This window comes from Nelumbo nucifera, chromosome 8 (genome assembly GCF_055504915.1).
Source record: "Nelumbo nucifera cultivar China Antique chromosome 8, China Antique-T2T, whole genome shotgun sequence".
In the NCBI taxonomy this organism is placed as follows: Eukaryota; Viridiplantae; Streptophyta; class Magnoliopsida; order Proteales; family Nelumbonaceae; genus Nelumbo; species Nelumbo nucifera.
In genome coordinates, this window is record NC_142656.1 from 22692826 (window position 1) to 22712413 (window position 19588).

Sequence of the window (19588 nt, forward strand, 5' to 3'; positions counted from 1 at the left end):
CATTCCAAATTCTATTGAACATTCCATCGAGACAAGAAGGTATCTGAGCTCACCTTTGATGGAGTGTCTTCATTCTTCTCATTATTTTCCTTTTTTCCACCAAATAAACTATAAACATGTATAGATTTCTGTGTATGCCCAGATCTCCTTCTAGGCCAAGACAAACTTGGTAGACCAACTGGAATTGTGCTTGACTTTAGCTTGTTGCCTGGAAATCAGCACAAGAAGATAAATTGCAATAAAGATTAAAAAAAGGTCAGATAGATGCATAAAACCCATAATAAGATCTTTTTGAACTAAGTCAGAAGCCAACAACCAACTGGAAAAAATAACATTCTCAGCTCAACTAAATTAATCCTTGTCTAATTATATGAGGTTGGTTAATTGGAGAAAATTCCATGTCATAAAGATTCTATCTTTCTTTCTTTTGCTGCATGACATGAAGAAAGGACAACTTATTTCATATTGCGATAGCTTAGTTCACATGTAGTTTCTTTACATCACTATAGTTTCACTGGACATCATAACCAATGTTTGCAATATCAATTTTGGAGGAAAAAAAAAACTTTGAACCTTCAAAAATAAGAAATTTTACAGGAAACTTTGCAAAAATTATTGAATGGCATAAACTTGTTCAGTTTGATGAAACATTGAAGAGAATTAATTTCTTGCAGTAAGGCTATAAGCTTTTAAAATACACAGTTAATACCAATACATATATATATATATATATATATATATGATACTATGAAAAACAACCATATAAAACAAGTATCACAAGATTAAGGAACAACTTACTTATGATACAGGTAGGATTCATCACATGTAAAATAATAATCATGTAAATGTGCTTCTGGTCAGTATATCTCTAGTTCCCACCAAAGTATGGTATGCTAATAATGTAAATTGGGAAGCTGTAGCAAGAAGTTCTGTTAGGAAGGATAAACCAATTGCAATCTGGACTCCCCCAGGAGATGGTTTTATTAAATTAAATTTTGATGGAAGCTGTTTTGAAAATCAAGGGCTGGATGGTATTGGAGGAGTCTTTAAAAATTCTGGTGGGCACATTCTTGCTGTCTTTTCAGGCCCTGTTGGAGAAGGGGATTCAGTGTGTGCTGAACTCAAACCAGTCTTGTGAGGAGTACAAATTGCTAGATACTTGAACTTTGGCAGGTTGGTAATTGAGGGTGATTCTAAGCTGGTACTAGGTGGCTGAAGGAACCAGAAACAGTGGTCTGAAAATATAGGGATTCTATGAAAATATTTAAATGGCTAATTAGAGATATGACAATTATTGTTCAATGGGAAAGGAGGTCAGCAAAAGGGTTAGCTGATTATGTTTTACAAAACAGAGGGTGTATAAGTCTGAATTGTTTGGGGCTCAAGTGTAATTTTGATTATGTAATGGGGGCTGCACCTCGCGACTCTGCTTGAAAGTTGTCACTGAAACTTCTTTTTTGCTATTAATAAAATCTTTCATGACTTGCCAAAAAAATGTAAATCCTGAGATTTTGAAAGATTCCAAATAGCTTAGCAATTTATTTAGTTATAAAAGTTATAAAAGTTCCACTGTACATATTTTGGAACCCCCTAAAATGGGAAATTTCATGGATAATATTGGCATATTCTGGGGATATTGCAAACCTTGGAGGATGCCTACCTTCTGTATTCTATCATAAACCAATGAGGATATTCCTAGGATTCTGTATAACATTAAAAGGGTTAAATTCTACCTGCATATGCCCAGACACAGCAGCAGCTTTATAGGTGAAAGCTACACAAAGAATGCAGTTATCTGGGTATAACAAAATAAAACAGACCTACCAAAATAAAAAGAAGAAGAGTAGAGCCTTTTAATTCCATTTCTACAAGAGATGAATATGAAGCATATTATGATCCATGCCACCACAGCCAATGCTGCTTTAAATAAAACTTGATCTTCCTCTGCAGAAGTCCTAGATGAGAAACTGCCCAACCACTTCTCTTTTATAATTATAGTACATTGCATTAAGTATTTAAAAGAGGCCCTAGTCCTGTATAAATGGACTTTACATGGCTAATGAGTAAGCAATCATGTAAAAAGCTATCATGTATAGTCCTCTTTATATCAAAAGAAGCATTTAAAAATTGAAATGATTGAATCTCACTGTCCACAAAAGTGTTCATATCTCAGACCATGGAAGTCATTTAAGGTGGACACAGAAAAATACTAATTGACATCTGATCTTCACAATCAGCACCAGTATTGAGCAGGATACTCTGTTAATCACATGGCGATTGTGCTCCTTTGAAGGTCCCAGCAGATATAAAATGGTGCAGGGTTCCACAGAATTCAGCCTCTAACAATAAACCCCCTTGGGGAACAATGAAATATGACTAGACCTTATATGGCATGGGATAAAGGATAAAAAGTGAGAAACTGATACATCTATCCTTCTACACAGTATGTACCTGTTCAAATCTTGTGATATCATGTGATTGATTGTTCAAATCTTGTGATATCATGTGATTGATTGTTCAAATCTTGTCAAAACTGCAGTCCACATGAAGAATGAGCCACCAAATTCCCCACCAAGGAAAAGACACATCAGGGGAAACCCTCAGAAAAATATAGCAGTATTTGACAAGAGACATTCATTAGGATCCACTTTATCCTTCTCCCCAATGCTATTAAACCACTCATATCTTTAGCACATAAATGAATCCACTAGAAAGCTCGCTCCATTGAATCATTTGAAAAAAAAAATTGATTCAGTCACTCAACCATTTAGGTTTCTTCTAGGTTGTGTGAGTCATGCTTGAGTCAATCCCCACTAAAACAAATCTTCATCAGAGTCCTCTTATCTTTTGTCACATAGAGAACTGAAAAATCTAGGCCTGTAGGTGAAGCCTAAGACCATGAATCTTCTCAAAATCATATCTTATCATGCCTACCATGCATCCCAATGGATCATCAGATACTTTGAAAATATATTTATACATTACCTCATTCTACTCATTTCCCAAACTTTCAAATAGTTGTCATGCATAGCATTAAAACTCAGAAGCATCCTAAATATTGTCAATAATAAGAAGGGAGCTATCTAAAAAGAGAAGAAAACCACAACTACTCCAAATCCAAACTACATCTTGATGAAACATCACATTACCAATCATCTTATTCTCAAGTAATGAAAGCATCAAATGAGATCATTAAGACCATATAATCTGTAACTTCGATGGACCAACTTCACAAATATCTAAAATCCTGTTATGGAATCTGCAAATAAAATAGATCCTCTTTCAAAATGTTGGCCCATTCAATAGGATTTTAAGAATCTCCCCCCACACTGTCAATGAGCAACTTGAATAGGAAACAAAACATCTGTGTCTCACCACCAAGCTCCAACTATTTTCTCAACACTTTCCAATTATTAGGCTCAAAATGCAAAATGAAATTTTGGTTGCATTTCTTGTTACTAATTAAATCTCTATTAGACAGCAAGATTTAAATTTTCCATCTCCATACAGTAAAGGACAAAAGGAAACAAGATCACCTTCATTTTTTGATCCTGAAGATCACCTTCCTTTCCCAACCACCCTAACAGCATCCCAACAAATTTCAAAGCCCACATAGAAGTGATGAAACTCCTTATGAAAAGAACCCACAAATATCTTTTGGTAGAGCAGAAAACTCAGTGGCTTCAGTTTCTCCTTGAAATTTTACATATGGCTTGCTTGCGTATCCTCAACAAACAATAAAGGGCTGAATTAACTGGATAATGTAAGGTTCACGCATAGGAAATTGTCTTCCCTAATTATTGCATATACTATTACTGACCGGACAACATCATGAACACTAAGCAGATGCATGCACACACATGCTCATGGCCTTATTTCTAGGAGAGAAGCTGTGTCTCGTACACCTTCACAAGAACAAAATCTACGAATGATACTCTGGAATCAAATTAATCAAAATATGGCTCCGCGGAATTCTACATGATCTTCGTGGTCAAATGTCTTGTACATTTATAGCTGCAGCGTTTATGAAACAATGCTGCTCAAAACTTCTCATATTCTCTTTTAGTGATTATATTATTTATCTAAACGATCTAAGAACTCGAAATTAACACCACCTAAAACTGGACCCAGGAACTAGTAAATATCATCATCATAAATTCATTAACTACCTCAAATGCATGGCACCATCAAATAGAACTCGGAATCATTAATTAAATTACACCAAATAATTTAAAGCATTATAGCTAATGTCCACAGCAGCTCACTCACTGAAGACAAACAGTAAGGTTGAAGTTGAAGTACAAAAACAATCCAGGGCGCTCGAAATAATGAGATAGAAAACCGTATAAAATAAATAACAAGAAGAAAAAGCAACCTTTCATCAAACATTCGAAAATTGAATTTTCATTAATAATTCAGTATATCAAAATTCAATTACGCAATCTATGAAACCAAACAGAATGTCTATTTTCAACTTGGACATCTCAATATCTGTGTTCAACAGCTTAACATGAAACTGAAATTCTAGAATTGGATACAAAATGCTAAGTAGGTGCAAAAGAGATCACTAACAGCAAGAAGAACTGTACAGGATAAATCAGGAGAGAACGAAGGAGGAATACTCACAGATGGATATTGAGGAACAAGTAGGGCTTCTACGGTCATTTACACAGTGTAAGTTGGTAATTTGAGCGGTTGGAGCATTCGTGGAAGCCATTACAGAGAACCGAAAGCGGAGTAAGGAGAAACGAGGGAGACTGAGAAGAGATTTTCCCCTTGGAGGATAAAATGACGCAAGTTCCCGAAATATCCGGTGTCATTTGATAATGACGAAAATACCCTTAATTATTTGCCTATTTACGATTGCTTATATTCTGTAATCTGTATCTTCTGCGCGCATGAATCACGTGTACGCAACTTTTTAGAACTCGGCGAACCGAGATACGAATTAGTTGATGGAACCGTTGAGTTGATCCTGCCAGACGGTGCAATGACGGTTCACTGCCAAACGAATCTATCTGTTTCCACCATGCGGATGGATGATGGATCCTTTGGATCGGTGCAAACTGACTATCACTTCTACGCTGTACACCTGGTCCCGGTGCCTGTCCAGCAAGACTGCAAGAGTCCGGATCTCCAATCCACAAGAATTTTGCTCACATGACGTCGCAGTCGCACATGAGGAATACTTCATTCTCTTACACGGGAACATGTTTTCATTTCTCAATGCAAGTAAATAGTGTGTTGTAGGTAGACGTGAGTAGAGTTGTAATGGATAGGAGATCTGGTTTCATCCAGCAATGTATCGGACTTAAACCGTATAGAGAATTAGTTTGATGAGCAGATCATGGGTTGAATGGTTTAACCGTTTGGTTAGAACCCTTTATTTTTTAAATAAAATGTGTGGAATTTTAAATTAAAAGAATAAGTGATTATAGGTTTTTGTTTTGGGGAAGACGATCTCCATAATAAATGGGGGACAGTCCTCTTCCGAAAGACAATTACAAATAGACCTTACTGCACAAAGAACTCGAGCAGCCCTCAAGGGACAAAGCTAAAGAGTGGTTCTAGAGGAAATTAATAATTATTATACCAAGCTTTTACGGTTTTATATTTTTCTGGCCTACAAGCACACCCTACGCAAAAGAGTTGATTTAAGCATCATTTCAACTTAGTGCAGCTGCTGATAATTCTTTGTTAAGGTTGTATATGAGAAGTAAACCTCTCATTTTGTCTTCTTGTTCATTAAGTTTGTAGTTTCTTGGTTTATTCTAGTTTTAGGTTGAAAATTTCAATAACAACTTGCATTCCCAACTTCTTTTGAACTTGGATAAAGAGATAAAGATATTAGGGTTGTAGGGAAATCCATATCTAATATTTAATAGTATTTCCTCAAACCAAGTTTTGAAAAAAGTAGGAAGCATTTTTATAAGATTTTGGAAATTTTTAGCAATCTTTCTTGTTGGTTTTCTTAAAGTTTAGGCTAAACAACTCTCATATTGGACTATTACAATAACTTGGAGAGAGGGATGTCTAACACCTTCCCTCTCTTAATCCATTTGAATCTGAAATTTTTGGCTTTACGATTTTTCCCATAGAGAAATAGAGTGATTATTTTGCAAAAAAAAAAAAAATCAAAGCTGAAATGATGACCCATTTCCTTTAAAAGTTAGGCGCTCCTCTTCTTGAACTAGCCATGCTAGTTAAGTTTTTAAAAGGTTAAAGCATAGTTCAGTCATAATGGCCCAAAATGGTGAGGTATAAGCCTCAAAGTTTAAGGGAAAAATTAATTAAATTTTATAAATTAATGAAAATAACATATAATATGCAAAATTAAAAATAGAAAGTACGCATACCAATAAACTAGAATAAAGGGAAATAATAATTAATCAACTAACAATTATAAATATTTTATATTTAATGTAATAAAACAATTTATAAAAAAAAAAAACTTAGTTGATTTGATGTTGTTGTTGTTGTTAAAAAAGATCCATTAGTAAAAGAAATGAGAAAAATAACAAATTTGGGACATTACATTTAGAATAACAAGAAAAATCTCACTTGATTACTCACTTTTTGCATTGAACTCTCTTGAAACAATAGGAAAAACTAAAAGAATTCAATTTGCCTTATTGATTTTTCTTTTTTTACTTATTTATGTGGCCTATAAATATTGAATTGTTTTATATATGTTTTAAATTATAAAAATGTATATTCTTTTTGCATGAAATCACTAAGTAATCATTAATACTTGAGGCTTATGCCTTTTTACATCTCTTGCGTTGAGGCTTGAGGCTTACGCCTCATTTTGACAAAGGCTTTAAGATGTGCCTTTCCTTAAGGCATACACTCAAGACTTAAGCCTTTAAAACAATGATGATAGAAATAGAATGTTCCCAAATTTGTCAACAACTTTTATATTTTTGTGTATAAAAATAAGGGGGAATTGTAAATTAGTACTTTGTACTTTGGGGCTAGTCTCACTTTGGTACTCAAATTTCAAAACGTGTCAATCCAGTACTTGAACTCCCAAAACGTCCCAGTTAAGTCCCTGCCAATTGATCTTTAAATTAATTTTCCATGTATAGATAGATAGATAGATAGACATTATCGGACCCCACCTCAAATTGATCTCCCATGTATATGTACTAGCGGAGACCCGTGCGATGCATGGGAAAATCCAAAAGACTGAATAAGTTTATTTACTATTAATTAATTGATAAATTCAAAATTTGTTGTTAATTAATTAAGAGTATTCTAAATTATTGTTAATATTTAAAATTTTAATAATTGTATTTTTCATTTAATGTTGACTTACAGAAAATAATTATTATTAATTTAATATGAACAAATATTTTTTAATAATTTTAATTTTATTAATCATTTGTAGTAATTTTAATAACTATTATTATTTTTATTATTTTTAAATGAAATTTTTATTGACTTTAAATAAATAAAAATAATTATAAAAGCTAACATTTTTATTAATTTCACTAATAATTAACAATTATATAGGAATGGAAATGAGGTGGGGTACCCCATCCTTGTCCCCATCCTCTAGCCAAGGCACTCTACCCCATCCCCGCTCTGCCTCCAATATTAGACGAGTTCAAGGCAAGACACCCACTCCCCATTAGGAACGTGGAATCCTTGAATTTTCCCACATTGTCCTTAATGTTGGGCGAGCTTAGGGCAAGGCACCCATTCCTCATTAAGGATGGGGAATCCTTGAATTTTCCACGTCCCATCCCCAATGTTGGGTGGATTCAAGGCAATGCACCCACTCCTTGTCAACCCAATTCAATTTGATGACAAAATGATATATTGAGTATGAGCCACATGGTAAGTTTCTAAAAGTACACTAAATTGTCTTTAATTTTTAAAAACATAATTTTATGAAAATTTTGGAAAACTTATTACATTTGTGTAATTTTCAAATTTATTGAAATTTATTTTTAAATTGTAATTAAATAATTTATTTTCTTTTTAAATGGTTTACTTACAAAATTACACTAATTTATCTTATACTCTCTAATATAAACTAATCAATAATTTCCTTTTCCCAATATTATATTAATTTATTTTAATAATTTATACAATTATTGGTTCAAATTATAGTTTCCCTTTCCCATACTCATTTATCTTTAATAAATTTCAATAATTTATAATAAAAATTACATAATTTTCAATAGTTTTTCAAAATCTATCAAATGCAATAAAATTTCCTAAATTTTCCAAAATATTCCAATAATTATTTAATACGTTTTAAATAAACTTTCAAAATTTTTATATCTTTTAATTTTCAAAATGTTATTTTATGAAAATTTTTGAAATTTTTATTACATTTATGTAATTATGGAGATTTATTGAAAATTATTTTAAATTGTTATTAAATATTTATTTTTATTAGGTAGTTTTTAACACAATTACACTAATTTATCTTTTATTTTCAAATATAAATTAATTAATAATTTCATTTTCCAACATTATAATATTTTATTGCCCCATTTGCATTCGGTTATTAACTATAATAATAGCATTAACTAAAATTTGATAATTATTTTAAATTGTTATTAAATATCAAATTTCCTTAGGTATTTTACTAACAAAATTACACTAATTTATCTTTTATTTTCTGATATAAATTAATTAATAATTTTATTTTCCAACATTATAATATTTTATTCCCCCATCTGCATTGGTTATTAACTATAATAATTGCAATAACTAAAACTTTATACTTTTGATAATTGTTAAATATAATCCTCAATTTTATTGAAATTAGCTAAAGAGTTTTCAATTTCTATAAAATGTTATTAATTAACATGAATGTAATAGTATTTACCCAAAATACTTTAAAAAGTCATAATGAGTTAATTAATAACAACGTTTATTAATTTTTGGTAATTTACTAACCATATTTATTAATTTTTGGGTTGGGAATGGCGACATGGCTTAATAGGAGTGGTGGGAAGGGAAAATGAGAGAGAATCAACGAGAATGCAGGGTAGGGGTAATGGAGCAAGGAGAGGCATGCTGATGTGGACCATCTTACTAATATATATATTAGTTGATTGAAAAACCAAGGGATTTCTCGTTTTCAGCATTTAAAAGAAGGAATTTTTGGACTGCAATCCCCCTCAGAAATCTGATTTGCACCCCCTCCTAATCTACTAGTAGCCCCCTCCTTATAAACCGCATCCTGCCCGTGAATCTGGCATCAATCCACGGGTAGGATTCCAGTCCACCCATAGAAATCCTAGCTCCACCTAGGGGTGGACTGAACGGTAAAAACCCCTTAAAATAATGTTTAGAATCTGTCAATGCCACTATTGTACTTGGTAAGGAACAATGAAATGTTGACAAAGAGCAAGTTGCTTTCAAATTAGCACTAATTAACTGCAAGCAAATACACTGTTTTCAAAATCGGACCGGATGGTTGGACTGGAAAAATCAGGAACCGGTCACCTGACTGGTTCCGTTTTCCTCCAAAACCACTTTTTCCCTCAAAACCTTTGATTTTGGTCAACAAACCGCTGAGCCAACCGATTAACCGTTCAAACCGTTCGAACGGTTTTAACCATTTTCCAATTTTTTAATTTTTTTAAATTTTTTATATTTTTGTCAGAACGGACTAGCCATTCGGGTCGAACGGTCGGATCGTTCGAACCGGTAACCGAACCCCTGACCAGTTCAGTCACCGGTTCGTTTTTAAAATCCATGAGCAAATATGTTCATATTGACTGTTCAGACACTAGAATTGATATGCTATTACCCCACCAAGAACTAACCAGACTTTAGAGCTTCAGACTTCTAGACGCCACTTAAAAACTTGAAAACAGCTTGCATGTAATCTCACTAATCTTTTTGTGTGGAATCAGTCGTCTCCTAGACGGTATTCTCTCTTTCGTATAGTCGTGTTTCATCATCATACCCCTCCCTCGTTGTTCACTCTCCAGTGAGGGAATTAAATTTTCCCCTCCCTGGCAGTGTTTGATAGGCTCTAGTTGGTTCCAGTGCAATTTTATTTGTATTAGTATAAATGTATAGGAGTATGAAAAAATGCAAATCTCATTTAAATATTTTTTGGGTTTTACTTTATTCTATTTTATGTCTTAATTTATTTTATTTATAATACAATAAAATAAGATAAACTAAAATTTAAAATAAAAATAGGTCAAAATTTACACTAAATCATTTACACTGCTATAGTTTTGCATCAGTATAAATTTATTTGCATTGCAACCAAACACAGTCTCAGAGTTTACACTTCAAGTCAGAGTAAAATAGTTGTTCTATAGAAGACAAATGCTTTATAATCAAATATGCAGGCTATCTGAAAATTAAATAAAATTCAGGATTTCCCATAGGTTGAAAGTAAATCATACTATCTAACAGAGTTTCTACATTAAAAAATGGCTTGATCAAATTACATTCAGCCATTTGATCAGTGATTTACCATTCAGAGATTTCATGGATTTTGTTTCTTTAAACTCCAAATGAATATTCACTAAAGCACAGCAATTATAATATCATATAAGATCAATCTGGCATAGTTATCTTCGTGGTCGGACTTTCTCATAAACATATATGAATCCCGTCAGGCTTTAACAGGTCCTGTAGTAGCCCTCAGGCCCTGACTACAAGTTTTCGCCTATCAAGATTTGACCTAGCTGAAAATGTAGCCCGTAAACAGTGGTCTTCGATCCTCTGAATTCTTGATCACAGAAAAGCCTGATTTACAAATGGTCGGCATGTGGCCTTGCTTCAAACTATGACCACAGATTCTGAATGTCGACATGGAAAGACGGTTCCATTAATTAGAAACCTATAAGAAAAATCAATTAGAAAATACTAATAGCTAAAAGCTGCTTCAACCAGAAAAGCATGATATTGCTGTGAAATGGGATCCACTCTTACCATTTAGTCCAGCTTCTAAGCAACTGATAACCACCATCAGAACAGAGAAAGCATACCTTCAAATCCTCATGATGAACCATGTATCTTCCCCAACTTCCTTATCCTTGTGGAACCTTTCTCTTCAGTCTAGATATTCTCTGTAATACTAAGTTCATCTTCCATGATAATTTGATTGTGTTTTGAAGGGATAGCTCTTTCAATGGTGTTCATCTCTTCATTACATGGATGAGAAAGCTTGATATCAGCAACTATAACTTGTTCCTTGTTTTCTATAGTAGTGATTCATAGAAACATATCAATCTGAACATAAAACAATAAATGTATTGATTTTATTTATTCATAAAATTAAGTTTATGTACATTAATTTGATTAGAGCTAAGAGTATACATTATCAGACATGGCATTCATAGAAATTCGTTATAAAAGACCTAGGAGTAGAGGTGTAAATTGAGCCGTGCAACCCGTTGCCCAACACGAAATTGGGTCGGCTTGGCATGATGGCACGTGGGTCATGCCAGGTACGACATGATATGTTGGGTCGTGCTGGGCTTGGGTTTCTAAGCCCATGGGCTAGCACAACCCAGTACGTGGCCCGACCCGTGGCACAACCTATATATATATATATATAATAATTATATAACAAGAATATATTAATATATAATTTTATTATTGCATATATAAAAATTGTATACATCAAAATTCATATAAATAAAATTTTAAGATTTGTTCAATTTTTTGTCTATTTTGTTAATTTATTTTAAAATTTTCACTATTTTTTTTTAATTTTTTTAAAATATACCTCTCATAGATTGGTTCAATCTGCAACCTATCTTGGCCCAAGGTTTGCCCCATGAACTAGTTCGGCCCGTGACACGGCATTGCATAACCCGGGCCTACTTGGGCTTGTCCTGGGCCAAACTTCTAAAGTATCCTAGAGATAGCAAGCAAGGATCAAAATTTCTCAACATATTTGCTCTATCGGTCGCCTTCCTGATATGCCCTTGCAGGGGGTGTTTCGGGTTGACGAGTGGTTTAGGGGGTAGACCAGCCTTAAACTGGCCCCCCCTGAACCAGTTTCAAAAAAAAAAAAAAAAATAAAAAAGAAAAAACATAAAAAAGAGTATTGATACAAGCCAATATGCCTTACCAGTGTATCGCCCTGTATTGATATTTTGAACCTTGGTAGCAAGCATGGCTTGGCTTGGCCCATGGGCTAGCATGACCTAATTTACACCTCTACTTAGGAGGAGGCTCCTACATCTTAGGACTTTGACTCTATAGAGATGGAGTGAAGTGAGTTATTTGTCTATCTCAATCTACTTACATAGATAAGATTGTAGAAATATTCAACATGCAAGACTTGAAGAAGGGTTTGGTATCATTTAGACATGGAGTCACTCACTCCAAGGGCATGCCATCAAAGACACCCGGGGAAGTAGAAAACATGAAGTTTCCTTATAACACTACAGTGGGGAGCCTCATGTATGCAATGTTGTACATTCATCCTGACATAGCACAGGTTGTTAGTGTAGTAAGCAGATACTATTACCTTGTCTATTAGGGTAATACAGTAACTTTTTAGTCCAATTATCAATTTTTTTTTCATCATTGTCTAAGAGGGTAATACAGTTTGGAAGGATAATTAGTACAATAATTGCATCATTTCCAAACGCGGCCTTAAGGCTTAATTTGGAAGGAGTACAAATGCAAATATGTCGAGTGAAACCTTATATTTTATATTATTTTATATGTATTTGCACTGTACATATTTGCATTTGTACTCTTTCCAAACTGAGCATACGGCTTAAAGTAACTTTTTTACAAACTTTAAAGCCCAAACTAGTGGCTGTGCATTTTTTTCATAGTCGAGTACAGGACCTTAGGCTATGTTTGGTTTGAAGAAAAAAGTAGGGAAGGGAAGGGAAGGGAAATGTAGGGAAATCTTTACAAACCTTGTATAGGTTTCCTTATGTTTCCCTTCCCTTCCCTACTTTTTCCTTCAAACCAAACATAACCTTAATGGCTTCCCTCAAGAATGTTCACTGTCTCCGCTCTACATGCAGAACAACCTAATTAATTTTTGATGAATTGATTTGCCTCAAGACTTGGAGAGAAAGAGACTATCAATCTTGTTTTGTTCTTATATTCCTACACTCAAGTGAGCATGACGTCTTACTAAGTTACTATTGCACCCCGATCACTGTATTTACCAAATTAGCATTATTAAAATCTCATACAATTAAACAAATTTGATGTATAGAAGTTGAGAGGGAACTACCTCTTAAACTCTAATTCTTGCATCAGCACTCACTATAAATAGTGTGTATATATCATCCATTCAAGCATGGTTTTTAAATGTCCAACGAATGGGGGTGATCATTCTTGGCTTGGCTCGGCCCGACCCATAATATAATATAACATACATAATTTTTTATATCACAATATATTATATTAAATATCATATTTAATAGATTATATATACTTAATATTTTATATCTTATATTTATATTCCATTTCACATGTTAACACATGCGCCAATATATGAATTAATTCAAATATGAGAGCTGTCCTCCATGGCAAGGCTTTGTATAGATGAAGGCAAAGCTTTCATTCCCATTAGTGAGCAATGCGGGATTTGTCACTATTGAGTATTGTTCCAAACCCAAGAATTAAATAAAGAATATGCCTTATTTTTTGTGTCATAGGCCCAAAGTCCAGACAAGTCCAACCAAGTTTAGATTTGTGCAATATTTTTCATGTATTATATATATTAATTAATTTAAAAAATTCTAAATAATTAAACTTTTATTAGATTCATTAGGCCCAAAGTGATCAAACCCAGAAGAGCCTATGATCCCAAGCTAGGCCCATGTAGGGCCCGGACTTGGGCATGTGATCTAGGCCCGGGGTGCAGTCCAGGCCACTCCTAGGTCTAGGCTAAAGCCCTTATTATCCATGTAAAACCCGGCCCATAGGGCTCTGACCCATGATCAACCCTACAACACAATGTCACTTGCTTCTGTTCAAGGTAAAAAATATGCACTTAAGGATGTGTTTGGTTACAGTGCAATTTTATTTGCACTAGTATAAAGGCATGAGAGTGCAAATGAAAAAAAATGCAAATTCTTGTTTAATTTTATTTTATTCAGCTTCATGTCTACTTCATTGGTACTGCAACCAAACAAAATAAGTTAAAATTTGAAGCAAAAATAGGTCAGAATTTACATTCAAATCATTTACACTACCATAATTTATTTGGATAGAAGACTTCCTCCTCGCATTCCTAGACATATTTATCACTTTATATGGATAGAGTTTCAACTTATTTCAAGCTCTATTAAATCATGCAAGCAGCCAAATCGTCATTGAATACTATATTAAATGGAATATAGATATTTTATCACCTATCTAACAATTATATTAAAATTCACTTGCAGTTTTTTTATGAGTGACTGTAGAAAGCACAGTTGGTTGGAGTTGGGAAATACAGACAGAAACATTCATTCTTCGATAAAACATACATAAAAAAAAGTGCAGTTGGAAGTTCACAAAAGCAAAGAAATTACCTGACAGTGCCATTATCTTTCCATCTCCCATAGAGTCATGTAATAGAATTTTTCAGCATTTTCCAGACCAGTTATTAAGTCCATCCTCAAAACGAGGGTTCAGTATAATGTTCTCATTTCCATCATTTAAGCACCTCGGGTATGCACTCTTTGAAGATAAAGTAGGAAGCTTAAATTAGGAATCAATAAGTCAAAAGCTGCAATCACATAATTAATTAAGAAAAAAGAAGAAACCTTGCTGATATGGGAGCAAAAACCAAGCAAATGCATAATAACTAATTATGTTCTATAAATTTGACTCGGTTGCAACATGCGAGTCATGTGGTATTTATGCCATATGTGCTTGACCTGGCTGCAACATGTGAATTATGTGGCACAGTTCTACCTGGTGGAATACATGCCTGAATGTATTATGACCCAGGTAAAGACTAGATAAGGTGTATACCTTATGCTCTTTGAGACTGGAAGTAGAGATCACAACAGAAATCTATAAGTAGGTCTACTCCAGGGGAAGGCCCTTCCAAATAAAATACAACCCGGCTGGGCATGTGCCCTCCACCTTCTCCCACTGCTCCTTTGACACTGGGGCTCTGCAACCAGCAAATGTCATTGATGTAAAACCAAGAGGCAGGACACCATGATATAAAAAGAAATAGCTAGGGCTGCAAATAGATTGGATTGAATTGGATACACCTAGATCCAAAGCTGATTCATTAATATTTGATCCAAATTGAAACTTATTCATCGGATTTATATTGGGTTCAAACTGAATTCAGATTACAATCGGTTACTAAATAGCATCAATAAATTAAATTAAAATGATCAAAATATTATATAATATTAGTAAAATGAACTAGAAATGACTTTTGATATTGTATATCATGAACAAAATGAACTGAAAATAACGTGTATGAAACTTGAAACTGTGTATAGAAATACAACATTCAAACCAATTTTACTAATAGATACAATATAAATTTTAAATATATGTAAGCATATATATTTAAATGAAATTGGATTTGATAGGTTGTATCTGTATTCAACCCATTTACAAACAAAATGAACTCCAATCACCTTAACTGGATCAAATTCAAATTTGAATTCGAACAAATGGAAACCATTTGAAGCAATGGAAATAGCAGTACCTTCCAATAAACAAATAGCTAGTTGTTGAGTCTGGATACTCTAGTTTCAATGTGGCTTGGACTCCAGCTGATCCCTGAAGAGGCCCCAACACTCTAACACAAGCAGAGACATTATAAGTAGATCCTGGCAAAACTCTGGCCGTAATATCTTGCTCTAAGCCTTGCCAGCATTCCTTTCGATTTGTAACGACGGCATAACTTCCCCCTGAGATAGATGACACGCCTTCAAGGTTACCTGACGGTCCTGAAACAACATACCCATTGCAGCAACTGGGGTGCCAAGAATGCAGCCCTCCTGAGAAGTCATGGTTCAGAATGATGTTGTCTGCAATACCACTCTGTGTATTGATCCTGTTCCCATTCACTTTCTGCCATAGAAAAGCAAAGTTAATGAAGGCATTGAAAAAAATATACTGTATTGCAGACGGGTTAGCTAGGGTGATTTTACAGATTCTTTGTATAGTGAGCTTCTTCGCCTTCTAAGTTTTTGTTGTTAGGGGGCTTTTTTTTTTATTTTTTATAATAGCCCTTCGTTGTTGTGTATGCCTGTGTGTGTTCATCCCCTCAATCTAAGGAATGAAAACCCTACTCATTTGGCATTAAACTTTGGAGACAAACTGGTAATACTAGAACTCTAAAAGGAAAAATCATCAGGGAATAAGAAATTCAATGTTCAAGGTCCATAAGCTATTGCTTATCAAGGGGCTGGATTCATGATACTAGATGTTCGTGCAGGACACTAATCCTGCCTCATGTTAGTATAGGCTTACCTCTACCTGCCAAGTATTTTCTCCCCCAATCCCACATCAAAGAGAGGAATGAGAATCCTTTAGTTGAAATCCAAGTCTAAAAGGCCAGCATGTGAAACGTGTTCCCACCTAATACTCTCCATGAGGCGACAACTCGCTTGCCTTCCATTTGAATTCCTTTCAGTTCACTAGTTTTCAAAATGCATCGCCTAATTCTGACATGGTGGATTGGTATATAGAACGTTGAACCATTAGGTAGAATGCAATATAAAATTTGTTAAACTTCAGTTTACAAAGGTGGTATTCGACAATGTGAATGGTTTTGTTTTCAAAAGCAAAAACAACTACTGCATCATCAACGCAGAATACGAGACCTCACCTCCAAAACAAATTGAACAAATTGTTGGGAATACACCAAAAATATTCTGACAACAGATAATGCTACAAAAAATAAATAGGCAAGTGAACACACAATTTTTAACGTGGAAAATCTCCTCAATGTGAGGAGTAAGAGTAAAAACCATGGGACCTTGTCCAATAAAATCTCCACCAAAGATATAATAAGTACAACAAAGTGTCTCCAAACAAAAGGATTCACCACAAGCCCCTACTCACAATCAACTAGTGGAAATCACTAAAAACAGTCCAAATAACCCGCAATAGGGTACAAACAGCCCAACCAAAAGAGATGAAGAAACAAAAATCTGACCATACAGATTAAAGTCCATGATGTCAAGAACAATATACTGAAAAATCATCAGAAACAGAGCACAAATGATTACCCGTTTTGATGAAGATAGTGAGCAGAAATCTTCTCTCGTTGAAGGTTGAAGATGAGGCTGGCGTCGTTGGCTACTGCATGTGGCGGCCGGTGGTGACTGTTACTATTGCGGTGACGCTGGAGCGGCAATCGGTGAAGGTTGGGACCGAATGTCGAACAAGCAGAGAAGACGAGGGTTTTCTTTCCGTTCGCAGAAAGGAAAAAAGCGACGGTCGCCTATCCAAAAATTTTATCTCAGTCAATTTGGCGGTTTCGTCGATAGAGATAAAATAATGAGGTGTTTTTTTTTTCTTTTTATATTAAAGGATTGTAGGCCCCCACTTGAGGAGGATCCACAACAAACTCCCCCTCTGATTCAAGTGGAGGCAAATGCCAAACCGACAATCAAACGACAAGCTTCAAACTTTCCCCTCGGCAGAGTCTTTGTCAACATGTCTGAACCATTATCATCTGTATGAATCTTTTCAAGTTCTATCAACTTAGAGTCCAAAACATCCCATATCCAATGATACCGCACATCAATATGTTTAGATCTACCGTGAAAAGTACGATTCCTGCCAAGATGGATAGCACTCTGACTATCACAATATAAGACATACCTCTGTTGAGTGAAACCAAGTTCATGCACAAGCTTTTTCATCCACAGCAACTCCTTACATGCTTCAGTAATAGCAATGAACTCAGCCTCAGTCGTAGATAATGCAACACACTTCTGCAACCTAGACTGCCAGGCCATAGCTCCCCTTGCAAAGGTAATCAAATAGCCGGAAGCAGACTTTCTAGAATCGACATCCCCAGCCATGTCTGAATATGTATAACTGCGAAGAATAGGTTTCCCAATTCCAAAATAGAGTTTTAAACTAGAAGTACCTTGGAGATATCTCAATATCCACTTTACAACAATCCAATGTTATCTACCTGGATTGGATAGAAAACGACTAACAACACCAACTGTATGAGTTATATTAGGTCTTGTGCAAACCATTGCATACATTAAACTTCCTACTACAGATGCATAAGGAATACGTTGCATGTCTTCTTTTTTTTTTATCACTAGAAGGAGCTTGTCTAGTACTAAGCTTAAAGTGTAAAACAAGAGGTGTATTTACCACTTTAGCTTTATCCATATGAAACCGTTGAAGTATTTTCTCAATATACTTCACTTGAGATAACCACAACTTCTTGGCCTCTCTGTCACGAGTTATCTGCATGCCAAGTATATGTCTTGCTGGTTCCAAGTCTTTCATTGCAAAAGACTTACTAAGCTCCTTTTTCAACTTGTCAATTCTAGAACAATTATGACCAACAATCAACATATCATCAACATAGAGCAATAAAATGATGAAGTCATTATCAGAAAACTTCTGCACAAAAACATAATGGTTGAGGTAGTCTTTTTGAATCCCTACTGAATCATAACAGACTCAAACTTCTTGTACCATTGCCTCGGGGCTTGTTTCAACCCATATTGACTTTTCTTTAATTTGCAGACATAGTCTTCTTTACCCTTCACCACGAAACCTTCTGGTTGCTCCATGTAAATTTCCTCCTCCAAATCACCGTGAAAGAAAGCAGTTTTTACATCAATCTGCTCAACCTCTAAATCAAGACTGGCTGCCAAACCAAAAACAACTCGGGTAGAAGACATTTTGACAACAGGCGAGAAAATCTCCTCAAAGTCAATTCCCTTTTTTTTGACGATAGCCTTTGACAACTAATCTAGCTTTGTATTGTGGATTGAAAGATGGAGACAACAACACAAATTTTTTCCACAAATTGTCAAGCAAAAAAAGGGAGAAAACAATAAAAAAGATAGAGGTTTAGGGGGGTGGAAATAGAAGAGGGAAGACAAATCAAAGGTCATATTGCATAATTCTATGAGGACTTGTACAAGGAAGAATGGAGGTCTAGAGTAGTGCTGGATGGGTTGCAGTTTGAGTCCCTTTCAGCTGAGCAAGCTAGAGATTTGGAGAAGCCCTTTTGTAGAGGAAGAAGTGTGGGAGGTGGTAAAAGGGTTGAAGGGTGATAAGGCCCCGAGGCCCGATGGTTTCATACTCTTATGCTATAAGAAGTGTTGGGGTTTCATGAAACACGATGTAATGGAGGTGGTTAAGAAATTCCATGAAAAAGGTGTTCTCGAAAGAAGTCTTGGTCACACTTTCACCACCCTAATTCCAAAGAAGAAAGGTGCAGTAAAATTAATATTTCAGACCAATCAACCTCTTAACCAATGTCTACAAGATATTAACTAAGATCTTGGCTAATAGGATGGCATAAGTGATTTCAAGCTTGATTTCTAAAACCTAAGGTGCTTTCGTGGGGGAAAGACTAATAGTTGATGGAGTTCTCATAGCAAATGAATTAATAGATTCAAGGAAGAAAAGTGGTCATGCAGGACTGTTACGCAAAGTAGACATGGAGAAGGCA

The 19588-nt window shown here is 34.8% G+C and overlaps 1 protein-coding gene across 1 annotated transcript in view; it reads right to left on the reverse strand.

Moving 5' to 3' along the window:
- The window catches only part of LOC104609113 (nucleoid-associated protein At4g30620, chloroplastic-like), a 30028-nt gene extending 25240 nt beyond the window's left edge, over positions 1–4788 (reverse strand). Inside the window, exons 1-2 of the mRNA XM_010275334.3 lie at positions 4627–4788; positions 54–208 (exon numbers count right to left, since the gene is read on the reverse strand). Coding sequence (XP_010273636.1) covers positions 54–208; positions 4627–4717 — 246 coding nt within the window. The 5' untranslated portion in view covers positions 4718–4788. The remainder of the gene's footprint in view (positions 1–53; positions 209–4626) is intronic.
- Positions 4789–19588: the final 14800 nt, after the last annotated feature.